The sequence below is a fragment of the Vipera ursinii genome (genome assembly GCF_947247035.1).
Source record: "Vipera ursinii genome assembly, chromosome: 2".
NCBI classification, from domain to species: Eukaryota; Metazoa; Chordata; class Lepidosauria; order Squamata; family Viperidae; genus Vipera; species Vipera ursinii.
Genome location: NC_139513.1, coordinates 27429362 through 27449002, shown reverse-complemented (window position 1 = coordinate 27449002; position 19641 = coordinate 27429362). Strand labels below are relative to the sequence as shown.

General features: G+C 43.3%; 1 protein-coding gene across 1 annotated transcript in view; it reads right to left on the bottom strand.

Annotated features, from left to right (window-relative positions):
* Positions 1-19641, bottom strand: part of LOC310636267 (laminin subunit beta-1-like) — a 94540-nt gene that overhangs the window by 69480 nt on the left and 5419 nt on the right. The window contains exons 2-3 of the mRNA XM_083355933.1: positions 14958-15018; positions 1477-1652 (exon numbers count right to left, since the gene is read on the bottom strand). Coding sequence (XP_083212059.1) covers positions 1477-1652; positions 14958-15018 — 237 coding nt within the window. The remainder of the gene's footprint in view (positions 1-1476; positions 1653-14957; positions 15019-19641) is intronic.

The window sequence follows — 19641 nt, the reverse complement described above, 5'->3', positions numbered from 1 at the left end:
AGAAGGCTGTAAAGCACTGTGAAGCGGTATATAAATCTAAGTGCAACATTCTGCGATGGCTCTATCTAGTCACTCACTGCTGCCCAAGAGAGCATAGTGCGGAATTTCTTTGTGTTTAGCTATCTTATGTGAAGGAGAATCAGAACTGTATCAGGGGACATCTCTGTCATATAACTTGTGGATTAATATAACTTATTGACCAAGAAAGCTACAGGATGCTTGAATGGACCAGGGGGACTTTAGTGCCATTGTGTTCCTCTAACTTTCTGCCCCACAAATTTTCCCCCTCCAATCTGATGCTCACAGGTAAGTGACTCTGGGTGGCATGCTACAAAGCTAAATACTATGTATACAATAAAATATTAAGTTTATTGTTATTAAAATCTTTAAAATTCTAAAGGCATAAAACTCTGTTTGTGTGTGTGTGTGTGTGTGTGTGTGTGTCCTTGGAGAGAGAGAGAGAGACTGAGAAAGAGGCAAAAAAGCCTCTTAATTACACTGGAGCAATCTCATTATTTTGCCAGTCTCCTGGAGTCCTCTAGGCCAGTGATGGCAAACCTTTTAGAGACCAAGTGCCCAAACTGCAACCCAAAACCCACTTACGTATCATCGGGTGCTGGTTGGGCATGGCCCTTTGGGTGGGTGTGGCCAATTGGGTGCCATGGTAACGGCAGACTGGGTGGGACTAAAAAGTTCAATCAATCAATTCCAACTTTGCAAGATCTTTTTTTTCCTGCGATCAGTTGAAATTGATTGATTGAACCTTTTTTTTTTTTGTACACAGCAGCGGAGACCTAAAGCGAAAAGATTTTATAAAGCCCAGCTGAAGGCCTAGGACTGGGGCAACAGAGCACGTGCCCACAGAGAGGGCTCAGTGTGCCACCTGTGGCACCCGTACCATAGGTTCGCCACCACGGCTCTAGGCCTTAAAGAATTTCTGGAAAGTTAAAAGGGATGAGGCACGCCTCACTTCGAAGGAAAGAATATTCCATAAATTTGGGGCCACAGCAGAAAAAAGGCCGTCACCTCAGACCTGCCAAATGGGACCCACATCATGCCCTGTCTGCTAGACCTGGTGGGACAAGCAGATGTACGTAATCAGGGAGAGACTGTCCCTCAAACATCCTGGTTCCATGCCATGTAGGGCTTTAAAGTTCAAAAACAGCACCTTGCACTGGAGCTGGAAACAGATTGGTAACCAATGCAGCTTGTTGAGCGGAGGTGTAATGTGTGTTGCTCCACAAACACACATAACTGCTCACCCTGTTGCATTCTTTATTAACTGAAGCTTCTTCTGGATATTCTTCAAGGGCAGTCCCATGTAGAGTGCATCATAGTAGTCGAACCAGGAGGTGATTAGCACATGGGTGACTGTAAGTACAGTGGAGTATACTGCTTTTTATAGCTGGCCCAATAACATTTTTCTGTGGTTGTTTTAATACTATTTAGACATCGCAAGTTCTCGACCAGTGTTACCTGAAGATGGCTGACAATGCAGTACTCTTGAGGCTCTTCCAGGCCACATGTTGATGTAGTGCTCAGGTTTTGGGTCCTCCCAATGAGCAGGTTTCCTGTGGCTGGGTAACAGCTGCCTTCCAAACAGCCATGGTATAAGTCAGGCTCTTCTGTGCCTTGAATGTCAGCTATCCGGCCTTGTCAAAGAAACAAGAGAACAACCTACTCAGTCCGTTTTAAGAACATATGAAGTACCTTGGCATTGAGGGGAAAAAAATATGATCTCATCCAGAAAGACATGTGCCTTGTGTCCCCTCCCCACAAAGAAATCTATTCATGATTAATAATAGTGTCAACTAGGTAAATGACTCCAACCTGGTACATCCAAGCCCCCCCCCAAAAAAAAACTCCAACAGCAGAGATGAAAACAAGGTAACTATTGTTATGTTCTTAGTTCGGTTAGGCATTGAGGAGGCAGAGTGTTGAAACAACAAGCATGTTTATTAACTAACAACAGAAGCAGACCTACAGGGCTATATATACTATCAGCTATATATACACAGTTCGCCTCTAGGCGGCAACCAATAGGTTTAAAGTAACAGTTTCCCAACCCAAACATAATTATCAGCTTGGAGACAGACAGTCTGGGTTGCAGTAAGAGAAACCGTTAAGCAATCCTACACTTAAATACAGCAATTAAGGTCATACATTAAACAAGTGATTTCAACAGTTGAGGCCAATACATTACAACTATCGTCCCAGAAGGAACATCTAAAGGCTGGATTTGCACGTCACAGAAACCCAGTTGCTCACAAGAATTTTAATACATTGCTAACTCAGGTAATCCTCAATGTATGTCCACAACTGAGCCCAAAATTTCTATTGCTAAGCGAGACGGTGGTTAAGTGAGCTTTGCCCCATATGCCCCACTTCCTTGCCACAGTTGTTAGGTGAATCACTGCCGTTGTTAAATCAGTAACACGGTCGTTAAGTGAATCTGGATTTCCCCCTTGACTTTGCTTGTCAGAAGGTCACAAAAGGTGATCACCTGACCCCTGGGACACTGCAACCTGTCATAAACACGAACCACTTGCCAAGCATCTGGATTTTGATCATGTGACCATGGGGATGCTGCAATGGTCGTTAAGTGTGAAAAATGGTCATAAGTCACTTATTTTAGTCCCTTGGCAATTTTGAACGGTCACTAAACAAATGGTTGTAAGTTAAGGACTATCTATACTCACAACAATTTGAACAGATGGCAGATATGCCATATTTGATTGCTCCTGCTTGGCTCTTCCTGCCAGAGGCCTTTCTTCTTATTTCCCCCCCTCCCCCAAAAAAGTCAACAAATAGAAACCAAGAATAAACAATGGCTTCTGATCCTGGCGTGTTAAGGGTTCCCATATCCCAACTGGCCCATCTCAGTAATTATAACCAAAATTTGAGCTACGGGGCTTGTTTAGCTTTTGCTGTTGATAAGACTGGCCAGCTAGGAGCAACTGCTCCAGAAAATTGTTCATCCTGTCTTGGTATGAAATACAAATGCATTGTTGTAAAATCCTAGAACTGCCTGCTAGCTCGATTCATGAGTTGAATGAATGAATGAACCTTTATTGTCAAAGTACAACCATGTATACATTGAGATTGGCTGAGCTTCCCTTCATGCCCCCCACCCCCAACTCACAGTGACAACAAACCCTCCATCTTAGGCAGGAAAAATCAAATGCACAGGTATAGTATAGGTGGTACCTTGCTCGATAGTAGTAACTGTGAGAGGGATCTCGGAGTCCTAGTAGACAATCACTTCAATATGAGCCAGCAGTGTGCTGCAGCTGCCAAAAAAGCCAACACAGTGCTAGGCTGCATTAATAGAGGGATAGAATCAAGATCACGTGGAGTATTAATACCACTTTACAATGCCTTGGTAAGGCCACACCTGGAATACTGCATCCAGTTTTGGTCACCACGATGTAAAAAAGATGTCGAGACTCTAGAAAGAGTACAGAGAAGAGCAACAAAGATGATTGGGGGACTGGAGGCTAAAACATATAGGGAACGGTTGCTGGAATTGGGTATGTGTAGTTTAATGAAGAGAAGAGTGAGGGGTGACATGATAGCAGCGTTCCAATATCTCAAGGGCTGCCACAGAGAAGAGGGAGTCAAGCTATTCTCCAAAGCACCTGAAGGCAGGACAAGAAATGATGGATGAAAACTAATGAAGGAGAGAAGCAACCTAGAACTAAGGAGAAACTTCCTGACAGTTAGAACAATTAATCAGTGGAACAACCTGCCTCCAGAAGTGGTGAAGAGGTTTTTAAGAAGAGACTGGACAGCCATTTGTCTGAAATGGTATAGGGTTTCCTGCCTGAGCAGTGGGTTGGACTAGATGACTTCCAATGTCCCTTCCAACTTATTATTATTAATTATTTTCCTCAAACACTTTAGACCTATCTCCTGCATTTTCCAGGTTCTTCTGATTCTACAGTACAATACCACATTTCAGTCATGCCCTACTATATTTTCCTACCTCTTAAAATTCGCCGTGGAATTTCTACACCTGTCATAATTGATTGATTGATTGATTGATAGATTGATAGGATTTATATGGCCGCCCACTCACTCTCAGTGACTCTGGGTGGCTTACAACCAATAAAGCTTCTTCCTGGCATAACTTTAATTGTCCTTCTAAGTGGACTGGCCTCCTTCACATCGACAGAAGTCTACCTGTTCTCATTCCCATGTGGATTACACTTTGCTTTATCCCTCCCCTTTCAAGCTCATCACCATGATGGACTCTTCTAGGAGCTCTTAGTGGTGTCTACATCCAGATCATTGAAGTTATTCTCTTGATTTTTAGTAATGATTTTATTGAAGTTTACAAGTTTATTGAAATTAATAAGTCTTTCCATCAGGTCAAGGTGACAATCCCCTGGAAGGGTTCCTATACTGACTTTATTTTATTCTCCACATGGTAATGATGATGATTTGTAATGAGAAACATATAGGGAACGGTTGCTGGAATTGGGTATGTGTAGTTTAATGAAGGATGAGGGGTGACATGATAGCAGCGTTCCAATATCTCAAGGGCTGCCACAAAGAAGAGGGAGTCAAGCTATTCTCCAAAGCACCTGAAGGCAGGACAAGAAATGATGGATGAAAACTAATGAAGGAGAGAAGCAACCTAGAACTAAGGAGAAACTTCCTGACAGTTAGAACAATTAATCAGTGGAACAACCTGCCTCCAGAAGTGGTGAAGAGGTTTTTAAGAAGAGACTGGACAGCCATTTGTCTGAAATGGTATAGGGTTTCCTGCCTTAGCAGGGGGTTGGACTAGATGACCTCCAAGGTCCCTTCCAACTACTACTTCTTCTTCTTCTTCTTCTTCTTCTTCTTCTTCTTCTTCTTCTTCTTCTTCTTCTTCTTCTTCTTCTTCTTCTTCTTATTATTATTATTATTATTATTATTATTATTATTATTATACCATTGAGCTAATTGCACAACACACCGGCCTCACTAGTCAATCATACATAAAGTTTATAAAATTATTTCCCGTTCAAGAGCCTAACAGCCCATGGATAGAAGCTGTTGTTCAGCCTGTTGGTACGGCTGGCTATACTCCTATATCTCCTACCTGATGGTAGGAGAGTAAAGAGAAGTTACCATTAGGCACCAGTGGAAGAAAACAGATCATGAATTAAGTAGCCTACGGATTCTGGGACTGACTCACAGTAAAATGCTTTTTAATTCTAGAGGGAATAGAATGAAAAATAAACTCTTATTTTGTATTCCCTTGCCGAAGAAAAAGCTAATAACTGATTTTTTCTCTCTATACTAATGATCTACTATGCACATTCTGAAAATTAAAATAATAAACAAACCCATATCTGGGAATCCCAACTCCCCCAGCAACTCAGTCCCCGAATGCCTATTTCTGGCAGTAGAGGAGGTCAAGCTATGGGGAACACAGTACCTTTACTCATTCTCTGAGGACCCTTTCCACGCGTGGTGGGTTTTTGCAGTGAATTCTAATCATCTCTCTTGAAATCTAATGTCCCTAATGGAATTGCATAATTAGAATCCTAAGAAGAACCAACTGGGAGTTAAGTAGGAGACAGAAGTCCTCACTGGGGACCATCACAAAGGTATTTTTCAAAAGGCAACTAGACTTTTTCTTGGTTTTTTTTTCATTGAAGACGTTTCACTTCTCATCCGAGAAGCTTCTTCAGTTCTGACTCATCACCTGTCCCAGTTGCCCAGTTTTGTGACACCCATTGTGCCATCCATCCTACCTGAAATTAAAAAGGACAGGTAGTCCTCAACTTACAACCATTTCATTTAGCGACTGCTCAAAGTTGCAACACCGAAAGAAAAAGGAACTTATGGCCGGTACTTGCACTTAGGACAACAGCTGCATCCTCATGGTCACATGATCAAAATTTGTGCAGCTGGCATTTCACAATAGTTGCAGCATCCTGGGAAGATGTGATCACCATCTGTGACCTTCCCAGCCAGCTTCTGGGAGAAACAAAGTCAATGGGGGAAGTTGGACTCACTTAACCGCATAAATCACTTAACAACTGCAGTGATTTGCTTATTAACCATTGCAAGAAAGGTCATAAAACTGGGCCCGACTCACTTAACGATCATCTTGCCTAGCAACATGTAATGTATTGGGCTTTATTGTAACACCACGTGGTAAGCTGGATCTAGCTCCCAGCACCTCAGACACCCCGTCTCCAGGGCTGCTATTGGTTGCCCCTAGGTGGCAATAGGCTGCTTTAAACCTATTGGCTGCCGCCTAGGGGCCAGACTATAAATTGCTGCAAGCTGCAGCCCAGTTCTCTAGTTCAGATCCTGCAAGCAAATAAACATGTTCATTGCTGAACTCACTCACCTTGTCTTCATTCCTGTGCAACGAACTCACTACACAACACAATGGAAACTCTGGATTCAATTGTGGTCATAATGTTGGGGACTCCCCATAGTACAAATCTTGGCAATTGCCATTGTTACCTGTGTTATTCTTTTGTTTACCTTATGTACTTTTGTTGCATTTTATGCCTACTTTTTAATTTTATTAATTACAGGTTTATATGTTTTTATTGAAGTGTTTTCTGGCCTAAAGTTCGTAATAAAGATTTTGATTGGATTAATCTCATCAACAATATAACCTGGCAGTGTCTCTTTTCTGCCATGTTCTAATGGTTTTGTTTTTGTCTCATCCCCAGCCCATATGAGAAAGTGTTTTGTTGTTTTTAGCTACAAGCCATATAAAATCTGTTATAAAGGTAAAGGTAAAGGTTCCCCCGCACATGCGTGCTAGTCGCTTCCGACTCTAGGGGCCGGTGCTCATCTCCATTTCAAAGCCGAAGAGCCAGCACTTGTCCGAGGACGTCTCCGTGGTCATGTGGCCGGCATGACTAAACGCCAAAGATGCACGGAACGCTGTTACCTTCCCCCCGTAGTGGTCCCTATTTTTCTACTTGCATTTTTACGTGCTTTTGAACTGCTAGGTTGGCAGAAGCTGGGACGAGTAACAGGCGCTCACTCTGTTACGCGGCACTCAGGATTTGACCTGCCAAACCAGTGCCGTAGCGTGGGGGGTGCAGGGGGGGCCGGCCGCACTGGGCGCAACATCTGGGGGGGCGCGCTCGCACTGAGCTGCTCAGAGAGCCCCAAGGGCTGCACAGAGTCGGCTTGGCTCCGCTCTCGAGCTGCTCTTTCTTGCAAAGCGAAACGAGTCCGGCAGGTGAGATGGGCGGCCACATAAACTGAATAAAATAAATAGAAGCGCCCAACTCTCCGCCCAGGCTCAGGCCAACCGCAAAAGCCCCGCAGGCGCCCCGGCAGGCTTGGCCGAGCGAAGACGGACCCGCCGGCCGGCTGGCCTAGCTTTGTGCGCATGCGTGGCTTTATTTAGCAGGGTTCACGTGCAAGCTTGAATGCAGCGGCTCTTGTAGGTTGGAGCCCCGCCCAGCCGCCCTCGAGAGGGACCCCGAAGCATCCCGCATGTGCGCGACTCTTCTTGGAAAGTGTACGCCGCTGCGGGGCGCGTCTCTTCGGCGGTGCCGTGACGTCACTTGCCTTGCCCCGGGTGCTGACAACCCACGCTACGCCACTGCGCCAAACTGCCGACCATCTGATCGACAAGCTCATCATCCTAACCCACTGAGCCACTGTGTCCCGAAAAATCTGTTATACCTGACCACATATAACATTGCAGGTAAATCAAAGTGGCTGGTAGTGGGTAAAATAAGAGCAGTAGTTACTGGTCATTTGGGGCACATCCTACCCCCTCTGATTCCTGATCAGCCTCCTCTTAGGGAAGTCTGTTTCACTACTGATCAAAATCTACTTCCAAGTTAGATCTATTTTTTATGCTGCCTTCTATAGCAATTCTTTCTCATCTTGTACATGCTAGCCTTGCAGATACTCAGAGATGGCTATCATAACTCTGCATGGTACTCTGACCCGAGTTTGAATTTCTGTGTGATAAACTACTGGCGTAAGTTGGGCTGCACGTTAAAGGACTGAGAGAAACATATTTACATAGTGAGCTACAGCAGGCTAAAGACGGAAGGAATTAGAATTATTGTTCAAAATGGTGTCTCTTAAATCGCTCAATGAATAAAGTAGAAAGAATACTGTGTTCATGGCCTTCACTGTCTATACCAGGGCTCAGCAACCTGAAACAATGAAAGAGCCACTCGGAACCGGTTCCCTCACAAAAGGAAAAACTGGGAGCCGCAAAAAATGTGTGCACATGCGCGTACATGTGCACATGTGCAGAACAGGGTTTGACTGAAGAGTGGAGGCTAGGCGAGATATGCACCTACCCTGCATATTTGAATTGATTGGTTGAAATTTTTTAGTCCCAGTTTTTTTTTTTTTTTTGGACTGCACATGGCAGAGGACTGCGGCTCCGGAGCCACGGGTTGCAGAACTGTGGTCTATACTCTAAAGCTCAGTGTATGAGAAATAGGATGAAACTGAATTCTTAATAAATAAAAGCAAATATGCCTTTTTTTATTGAAATACAGAATCTGGGCTTCAAAAATAGTGACTTTTAATCAAGTCAGAGCTAAGACTCCAGGCCAGAAGAATCTGATGGAACTCATTGATTCAAACTCCTACTCAAGTAAATGGAAGGAATTAAAAATGGAACCTTGCGGGGGATACCAATGTGTCTAGATAAAAACTTAGTGAAGTTCTGAAGACAAAACAAAGCAAAAATAAAAATGTTGAAGTAGAAACAAGAAAGAATACATTTCAGTAGGCTGCAGTTATAAAGATTGTATTAAAAAGGATTACAAGTCAGAATAAGCTGAAGAATTTAATGAAAAATTCTTTAAGTATATTAAATGAAAAGATTCAGTTTACCAACTGCTGTATGAAGATAGTAAAATGTTAACGGTTAATTGAGCAAAAGCATAGCTACCGTATTTGTCTGAGTTTTCTCCAACAAGAGCATCTATGTTCCACCAAGCAATTGTGAACACTAGGGGAAAGGGGTAGGATAGCAATGTAAACATCATCTTGAAGTATCTACTTATTTTGGATGAATTTAAATCTCAGGATCCGATGGATTAAAGCTTAGGATATTAAACAACAAGAACTGGTGAAAGGGTCATTTCGTCCCTACTTCAAAAATCAGGAAAGAAAAAAAAAAGAAATAAGGGAGAAAAGGCAAATCCATGGAATTGTAGATCAGACAACCTCAGAAAATTCTACAGCAGATTTTTAAGCACTCTGAAAATAATGTGGCAATTACCAGAAATCAGCCTAGTTGTCTCAAGAAGCCTTGCTTAACTATTTTTTTTAACTATTTTAAAGAAGCCTTGCTTAACTATTTTTTTAACCAGCTAATTCCAATTTATAAACTATGGGAAAGATGCATGGATAGGCTATCTTGATTTTACCAAAGGGTTTTGTAAAGCACTGTCAGCCTGATTAGCAAGCTAATTACAGAATGAACTGAATGGCCTGCAAATCAGGTAGACAGAGAGCTTATTTGAATATCATATTTGAGGAGGGCTCATTAGCGCTTTATCAACAGTGAATTATTGATAGAGTGCCCAAAGGTTCCCATATTTTTTAATGTTTTTATTAATGGATTGAATGAGGACAGATAGAGAATGATGATTAAATTTTACATAACACAAAATTGGATGGGCTAGCTAACGCTCTGGAGGCCAGAATAAAATTCAAAATGATCTTTATAGGTTAGAGAAAATTGCTGAAATTATAATGAACTGCAACAGAGACAAATGCAAAGTTCCTCATTTACATGACAGAAGGCCAAAGGCCCAGGTATAGAATGGGGCATATTTAACTTGGGGAAAACAATACAATTGGAATAGCTGATTGCAACGTGAATATGAGTAATGGGGCTGTGCAGAAAGGAAATTTTAGGCTTCTCCAGTGGAAATATCACTTCTGTAGGAAGCAATCACTCTGCTTTATTTTGAATTGATCAAATCCCACATCAAGTGCTACACCCAGTTTTAGGCACTACACTTTGAGATGGATTCAGTGAGGATGACGGGAAGTTATGCTTGTGAAAGATGAGGAAGGGAGGAAAAATTTTAGTGTAGCTCCCAGTTTATCTCCAAGATAGATGCTCACATGTCAGGATCAATGCAAAAACTAATAAGATCTCTTTGAAATACGGAGCCTCTTGTATTTTCATCTATCTGCCACATTAAACTCCCCTTTTTATGATCCTGTAATCCCTTCGTTCAGGGCGACTGAAGGAAGCTGAGCATTTACTGACCAGGTGCCCTCTCTGACGCCACGCAGAGTTCACAGCAGATTTTTTTTTTCTTTGCGCCCTAGGAGAGAAATATCTGCCTCTATCTAGAATTGAACTCTCAACCTTCCAAGTGGGAGACAAGCATCTTCACCACTTGACTAGACCACCACTAGAGCACTAGACCGCTCAGCTACCTATCAGCAACAATGAAAATATGAATGTTGTTCTCCCAACATAAAAACAAGCTTTGGTGTAGTCCAAGGGGTAGGTAAGCTTGGCTCTTTTATGTCTCGTGGACTTCAACTCCCAGAATTCCTCAGCCAGCCATGCTGAGGGGAAAGGGAGAGGTTTCCAAGCTGAGCCATGCTGGCTCAGGAATTCTGGGAGTTGAAGTCCACGAGTCATAAAAGAGCCAAGCTTGCCTACCCCTGGTGTAGTCTCTTTTATGACTCGCTCAAGAACTCCATTAGAGCCAAAAATAAAATAAAAATTCTTCTCCTCTTGTGATTCTGCAGCTTACCAAGAGGACCTGAAAAAGGGACTGTCAGATATTCAAGACTGCGACTCTCAGGCCCAGAGGACGTCTGCCTTGGCAGAGGAGGCCCAAGCCTGCCTTGGATCCTGTCAATCCTGTCGATCGGGAGGAGGAAGCCTGAGCAGATCAGTACGGTACCCTTATGCACAGGAGGGGGTTTGATAACACATTACTTATAATGCCACCCATTTCTGATCCAGGCACAGAGACAAGGGAGGTTTCCACTATTATTTCCTATCACAAAGGTGGGATGAACAATTCCGAGCCACGTTGTGATGGCTGCTTGAATTTTCACATGGGAATTTAGTACACAGGGGTGTTGGAGTGTTGCCCATGCACATGGGCCTCCTTCCACCAGCTGCTTAGAGCTTAGCGCTCCATCTCCAACTCAGCCGCACAACTCAACCTGTTCTTTGCCTTCTGCTTTTTTTATTATTATTAATAGCTAACCTCCCACCTCTAAATCTTTGCCAATCATTAACTCGCACAATGTGTCTGCCCAGCCGGAGACAAACCTCACGCATTCCAAAGGGCCACACCTGGGCATTCAGGAGAGTAAATTTCTAAGAAAGTAGGAGGTCAAAATATTCAGAAGCCACACCTGTTGAGGAATGTCTTTCCATGGATCTCAAATAGGGGCGAAGTTTCTTTGCATCCATCCATCTTTGCATTCTTGAGAAAGATGGGGAGAAAATTCAACAAAGGGAAAGTATATGGTGATGTTAAGGGGTTCTGCTGGGACCGGGAAGATCCCATTTACGTCTTCACTTAGCTATGGAAGTTTTGTAGGGTCCTTTGTCTGAGTTACTATTTCTGCGTTCAACCTACTTCCCTGAATTATTACTGAGGTTGTCAACCATCCAGGTCATGGTCGTCCCAAAAGTGCTTTTTCAAAAGGCACCTAGACTTTCTTTGCTTTTTCTTGATGTTTCACTCCTCATCCAAGAAGCATCTTCAGTTCTGACTGAATGATTGGGAATGGAAGGATTCTTATTGCTTGCTATCATCTGGCTGTTAGCCCTTTGAAGGTGTTGTTTCCCTCCATCTCTGTTGAGAGAGGACTGTTCAGTTTTAACACAGATGGCCTCTTTTACCTCTTTTTTCAAACCAGAGGTCCTCTCTGTCCAGAATGTGGATGGAGGATGGGACCATAAATTAAAATGTGTTGAGCTTCTGGAGGATAAAAATCCAGCTAACAATAATTGCTATCAGTGTCAATTTCAGAAGGGCAATAAAAAACACAGTCGTTCTAGATATATTGGGTGGCTTGCAATTATTCAGAGGGGAGACTTTTTAACATATTCAATTGCTCCCTTATTTTATTTACTTTATATATCTGAGGGTAAAGCTTCATTGTTGAAAGCAATTTGTGATATGTCTCTCTGGGAAAGACGGATGCTGTTACAGAATGCCCCATCATACTTTCTCAGAAAAGCATTGGAATATGAGACATGGGAATCATGAAATGATCAAGGAACATTGTATTAGAATTACCAAGATCCTTAAAACTTAGGAAACAATTATTATTATTATTATTATTATTATTATTATTATTATTATTATTATTATTATTATTATTATTTAAAAAAGAATATGGTTCTAACAATATGCAGAGTATATTGGACACATCACAAGAATGATGGTAGAGTTTTTAGTCAGATCTTGGCCCAATCTCCTCTGAGCCGTGATGGTGCAGTGGTTAGAATGCAGTATTGCAGGCTAACTCTGCCCACTGCCAGGAGTTGGATCCTGACTGGCTCAAGGTTAGTAAAATGAGGACCCAGATTGTTGGGGGCAATATGCTGACTCTATAAACCACTTAGAGAGTGTAAAGCACTATAGTGCAGTATATAAGTCTAAGTGCTATTGCTACCGCTAAATTTTAGGATCAACCCACCGGAGTCTACTGTTGGCATTTGAGAGTTCCTGTGCAGCTGTAGATAGATGTGGTATAGTGCCAGCTGCTCTCAGAACCTGACTATGCTGCTACCAATGCTTGTTGTGACCTAGTTGGACTAGTAATGGGCCCGCAGGGCATGAATGGTGCACAGGATGATCAAGGCGTGTCATTACATGCGTGGCCTGACTGAATGGGTCGGAAAACTGGCAGAGATATAGGAGTTACAATCAGACAGAAAACGCTTTGTCCTATGGGCGACATAGAAACCTTGGCAAGCCACTCTGTGGAGCAAAATGTTGCCATCCGTGGGAAACATAATCAAGAGTGTATCTTTTCATACAGGACTTTTTTTCTTAACCCTTCCTGGTTCCCAGCTCTGGCGTTTTGTTCCGCTGTGATTTGTAGAGTAGGATATACGAAGTAAAATCCTCTTTGTAAGCTACCTTTATCTCTCTGGCTTAGGTATACGTGTGTGCATCTGTTTTTACAACCGCACAAACATACACATATACTTTTATTTGTACTATGACAACAAGAGGGTTGGCATTTTGGTTTTTTTGCCTTTGTGCCAGATTTTGGAAGTTTGCCCTTGCCTCCTCCCTCCTAGGAGAAGAGAGTGACTAAGTCCCCCAGCTAGCTTTGTGTCTAAGGCAGGACTAGAACTCACCATGTCCCGGTTTCTAGCTTGGCGTCTTAACCATGCCACCAAATTCATTATACAGTACACATGATGCTAAATCATACGAATAATCATTGAAATGTATTGATCAGATACGTGCATTTGAAGATGATTCGCCCAAGGCTTTGTATCAGTCCAACATTTTTACTCTTAGATCTCAATGCACGGGACTATCCATCCTACGCAAAATCTGAAATTCAGCATGACATGAGTTGAGCTGCACTAGCAGGAGTTGAGCCGCAATCAGATAAATCAGTTTTTCATATCTATTTTGTCCGATAGTGACTCTTTCCAATATTTAGATGAATTAGTTAGAATTAGTCAGTCTGGATTTAGAGTTTTCTACATACATATCAAATATAGAACTAATCTATATCTATACTGATCATTAGAACTAACCAAGGATCCATAACTGAGTGGAACTCAAAATTGTAGAGTGTATTCTTCCAATTTACAACAACGATTCTGAGTATATTTACTGACGACATCTTCACTGCAACCCCAGATTTACTTTCCAGAAAACAGAACTAGGCCCATGCATTTATTTGTTTGTTTGCTTGTTTATTATTAATCCACACAGAGATGATTCTGGCCGGCTCACAACATTTTAAAATACAATGCATAATAAAAATCCAACACCCCCCACCCCACCCCAGGGCAGCAACAACATAATCAGATCAGTCACTTGATTAGCTCCATCTCCATTTGTGGTTGCCAGACCCACTCAGGAAACCATGTTTTTAGGGCCTTTCAGAAAAGGAATAGGGTGGGGGCCAGCTATACCCTGAGAGGGATGATGTTCCACAGAGAAGGGGCCACTTCTGAGAAGGCCCCTTTTCATGGCTCTACTACAGGGGTCTTCAAACCTGACCCTTTGATGACTTGTGGACTTCAACTCCCAGAATTCCTCAGCCAGGCATGCTGCCTGAGGAATTCTGGGAGTTGAAGTCCACGTCATAAAAGGGCCAAATTTGAAGACCCCTGTTCTACTAGATAAGAATGCCTAATTGATAGGACCTTCCTTCCCATCCTGGCGGGCCAAGTGGATGTAATAGGAGACTGGCGGTGTTTCAGATAGCCTGGCCCCAACCATGTGGGGCTGTAAAGGTGATAAACCAGCACCTTGAGTTGTACCTGGAAGCAGACTGACAACCAGCACAATTCAGGCAAAAGGAAAATTGTCAAGAATCTAAACAGACCAGTAATTCAGTAATCCTGCAAAACAGGAAAGATGGGAGATTCAAGCTTTCCAGCTTGTCTCTGCTACCACTCCAGAAATACAAACAACCCCTGTCCCAAATGGCTTCTTTTCGGCAAGCAACGGGCATGCCCCAAAGCTAGGAGAAATTTGGCAAGCTTACCCAGTCACAAGCTTAGTGTGTGACCAACTAATTGCACTCACCTAGGGCAGGGGTTTCCAAACTTGGCAACTTTAGGGCTTGTGAACGTCAATTCCCAGAATTCTGGGTGAGGAATTCTGAGAGTTGAAGTCCACAGGTCTTAAGGCGCCAAATTTGGAGAGCCCTGACCTATGGCATAACTAGCAAGCTGATGTCAAGACTGCTCATTCACAAAAATATCCTTTTAGTATTTAGTCCAGACCAACAAGGACATGCCCTGTGTCAACACTTACCCCAGAGAATCAAGTAGTACAGCAGTACCATTGGCATGGCAGAGAATTTCAACATTTCAACCTGCAGGTTAAAAAGAAAAAAGCAGAAAATTAAAATCCTGACTTTTCCTGTCTGCCATATCTAAGGAAGGTGTAGGGACAGGGGCTTATATAATGGTGGAAGAACTGCAATTCAGTTTATTAATTAATAACTAATTAAACTAAATAGGGAAATTTTTAAGTCGTACAGAGTCACTTGACAGTGAGATGGGCAACATATACATTTAATTAATAAATAGATAAATAAATAAATTTAGAATATTCGGGTCAAATTTTCCTCTCCTGGGAAAAATTATAGAGAATGGCACATATGTATTTATTTTGTTGTTAAATAAAAAATCATTTTATTTTTATTATTTTATTAAATTTATATACCACCCTTTCCCGAAGGACTCAGGGCGGTTTACAGGGTATTTAAAACAACCAGTACAAAAGTTAAAAACAAATTTAAAAAGATTAAATCATCCCTAAAATTAAAAACACCAGTTAAAAATTCTCAGCCTGGGCCGGAGAGCTCAAAGAGCCAGGTCTTCAGGTCCCGGCGAAATGTGCGAAGGTCGGGGGCAGTCCTAAGCTCCACGGGCAGCTGGTTCCAGAGGGCAGGCGCACCCACAGAGAAGGCCCTTCCCCTGGGTGTTATCCGCCGACAGTCTTTTATCGGCGGCACCCTGAGAAGACCCTCCCTGTGGGAGCGCACTGGACGAAGGGAGCTTGATGCCGGCAGCAGGTGTTCTCTCAGATATCCCGGACCCAAGCCATTCAGGGCTTTATAGGTCATCACCTTTAAAACTTAACTGCATGAAATACAGCACAACATTTATACTTTATGAAGGCATATAAGAGTTTACTGCAGGGGTGTCAAACTCGCAACATCACGTGACGTGTTGCGACGTATCGTGACTTTTTTTCCATTGCCAGCAATGGGGTGGGCGCAGTTTCGGCATGACACATCCAGCCTGCGGGCCGGCAGTTTGACATCCCTGGTTTACCATATGACGTGTTTATTAAATTAAAACAGCAATTCTAAGCATGTTTACTCAAGAGATCCAATCTGTTCAGTGGAGTTTATGCACATGTTACACACACCTAAGATAGCAAAATAAAGCTTTTGTTTCATAACATCCAAATGGAGGGAAAGATGCAAATTTCTCCTCTTGTTAATGTTTTTTTGGTATCTTCTTAGTTTTTGCCATTTAGGAAAATAGGAAGTAAAATGTATTATACAAATATTAGAATCCAGTTTTGCAAAGGAAAATTCAATTTTGGTCTACAGTTTGCAGTATCATCAGCCAGTGCTTAGCCAATTCTTTAAAAAAATCCTCTGAAGCCAAAGAGAGAGAGAAAGAGAGAGAGAGAGAGATTTTTTTCAGGGCAACCACTAGTAGAGTAGCAAAGAATATGTGGTTTGGTTTTTTTTTCCTCATTCAGAAAAATTAAAATGTGCATCTATTTAGATCGAACTGAAGCGACTTTATTTCAGTTGCCGATCACCTCAACTCTTTAGAGAGACGTGCCTATAAATTAGTATGTAGGTCTGCTCAGGGAGAAAAATGAACATAAATTTTATGTGCCAAAGGAAAAAGCTGAGAGGAGATGGAAGGTAAAAAGAGAAGGGTCCAGATGGATGGAGGTAAGGAAAGAAAGAAAGAAAGAAAGAAAGAAAGAAAGAAAGAAAGAAAGAAAGAAAGAAAGAAAGAAAGAAAGAAAGAAAGAAAAAGAAAGAAAGAAGGAAGGAAGGAAGGAAGGAAGGAAGGAAGGGAGGAAGGGAGAAAGGGAGAAAGAAAGGGAGAGAGGGAAGGGTGTGAGAAGGAGACACAGTGTGAAAACTTATGGTAGAGTTTGTGCATGGGTGAAAAGGAATCAGTCGTCCTTCTTTCTGGTTGAGCCACAGATCTCAGCCTGTATTTCTCACACGAACCACCATATGAACCACCCTGTAACAATGCCATTAGAAAAGCCCTGCTCTAGATAATATGCCATTCTCATCGGATACACACACTTTGCAAAATAAACATCCCAAACAACCATATTAGCATTAAAAATTTACTCTTTCTAGCCTGGGAATAAATTGACCAGGAGGGAAATCACTGTGGGGCGGAATAAGCCGACCCCACGGTGCCAGCCAGAGAAGCGTGTGGTCCTTCTGCCATCCTGGCTGCCTTCCCCTCCAGGATCTTCTCATACTCACTTCATGAGGGCCACGGTGGCCCTCTCACCTGGTGTTTCGTCTGACCCTCTGGCCACCAGGATTTAGAGAAGAGCAGGAGCAATTCTTCCCTCTCCTTTGCCAGTAAGGAACTTTCCACTTGTCCAGCCGAAATGTCCTAATTCCCCGTTGTCCGGACAGCGTGAGAACTCTGCTGTGCAAACTCAACTGCTGATGGGTAAAAATAATCCGGCTCTTCCCACCCGCTGCTCTCCATGAGGGCAAAGCAGAGCTGGAGGCTGAGTTACATTCAAATGGAGCTGGGTCTTTGAAAGGGACTAACGGTCTCTAAGCTACGGGAATGTCGCAGCCTATTCTTTCTGCTCCACGGCACACAAAGTCTGTCTGCTCCACTCCAGGCACAGGCCCGGCGTTGGCTGTCTGAAAGGAGTGAAAGACGGAGGAATCTCCCATTGAGGAGACGAGAGCAAAATAGGCCCCTGGCTTCATTCCTAAACAGGCCTCACCAGACTTTGGAGGCTTGAGACAGATGCCAGGAAGCCAAGGAGAAATCCTGAGGGGGGCGGCGGGGAGGGCAGCCTAAGTGATCCATGATATCCTGAAGGAAGGATTCAGGCTCGCTATCTTGCCAAGTTTACCAGAAATCTCTTCAGACTTTGGAATACAGATAGTCCTCAACTTACAACGGTTCATTTAGTGACCGAAGTTACAGTGGCACTGGAAAAAAGTGACTTACGACCGTTTCCCACGCTTACGACCATTGCAGAATCTGCATGGTCATGTGATCAAATTTCGGACACCTGGCAACTGACGGTTGCCATGTCCCCCGGGGTCATGTGATCTGCGACTTTCTGACAAGCAAAGACCATGGGAAAGCCCGGTTCACTTAGCCACGGGGTGACTAACCGAACAGCTGCAGTGATTCACTTAACAACTGTGGCAAGAGAGGTTGTAAAATGGGACAAAATTCGCTCCTCAACAACTGTTTCGCTTAGCCACAGAAATGTTGGGTTCAGATTGTGGCTGTCAATCAAGGACCACCTGTCCGTAGGGAGTCTAAACACCAAGCTGTTTAGAGAGCAGCTCTCTGTTGGGTAATTACACGCCAAACAAGGTCAAGGCCTCAGTCCTGTGTTTTGGGCAAGAGGTCATGGTCTGAAAGCCAAGGGATTCCCCCCTCAGAGGCCCTGAAAAGTAGAGCACCGCCTGCTTTTTGGGACCCGTGAGGACAAAGGCGTCATTTGTGCCCAGCCTCAACCGGTTCCCTGGGAGGCTGGCGGAGTTAGGCAGGAATGTGCTTGTTGTGTCTTGCACCAATCTTTCTCATAAAGGTTCCAAGAATAGCTTATCCTTCCTCCCCTTGTCAGCTTTGTTCACTCCCCAGCCGCTCTCCTTCTTCGGTTTTGGTGGGATGCTTTCTTTACACACAGGAGGCAGGGTGGGAAAAAGCCAGTGTTTTCCCCAGAGGCTCCATCAAGGGCTTAGTCAGGCAGAAAGGCGTTCTTCGAAGGAGCTGTGAAACTCTCCATTTTTGCTCTGCAGAAAGGACGGGCAGTAGACGAAGTTTGCAACCAGCCCTGAGCACCCACTGAGAGACCTCCTGAAGACACAGGACAGGTTTTGGCAGCAAAATGAAATCGCTGGGATAACAGGCAGAACAGAACATGCCCTAATAGCTTGCAAAGATACACACCTAGGGGTTACAAACTTTTTTGTGTTTCTTTCTTGCCGGGCTGTTGGGCTTCAGTAAGCAAATACAAATACAAATACGCAGAGACACGGTGGCTCAGTGGGTTAGGATGCTGAGCTTGTCAATCAGAACGTCGGCAGTTTGGCGGGTCAAATCCCGAGTGAGCACCTGTTACTCGTCCCAGCTTCTGCCAACCTAGCAGTTCGAAAGCACGTAAAAATGCAAGTAGAAAAATAGGGACCACTACGGTGGGATGGTAACAGCGTTCCGTGCGCCTTTGGCGTCTAGTCATGCCGGCTACATGACCATGGAGACGTCCTCGGACAAGCACTGGCTCTTCGGCTTTGAAACGGAGATGAGCACCGGCCCCTGGAGTTGGAAACGACTAGCACGCATGTGCGGAGAAACCTTTACCTTTACCTTTAAGCAAATACAGGTCGTCCTCAACTTACGACCACAACTGAGTGCAAAGTTTATGTTGCTAAGTGAGAAATTTGTTCAGTGGCTTTTGTCCCATTTCACGACTTTTTCTTGCCACATTTGTTAAGTGAATCACTGCAGTTGTTAAGTTGGTACCATGGCAGTTAAGTGATAAACGTCATAAATATATGCCAGTTGTCAAGTGTCTGCATTTTGATCACCTGACCAATGAGCATGCTGCAATGGTTACGAGTGTGAAAAATTAGCATGTCATTTTTTTCAGTGCCATTGTAACTTTGCATGGTCACTAAACAAAGCGTTGTAAGTTGAGGACTACCTGTAACTAGAAATTCAATTGGTGATTTAAA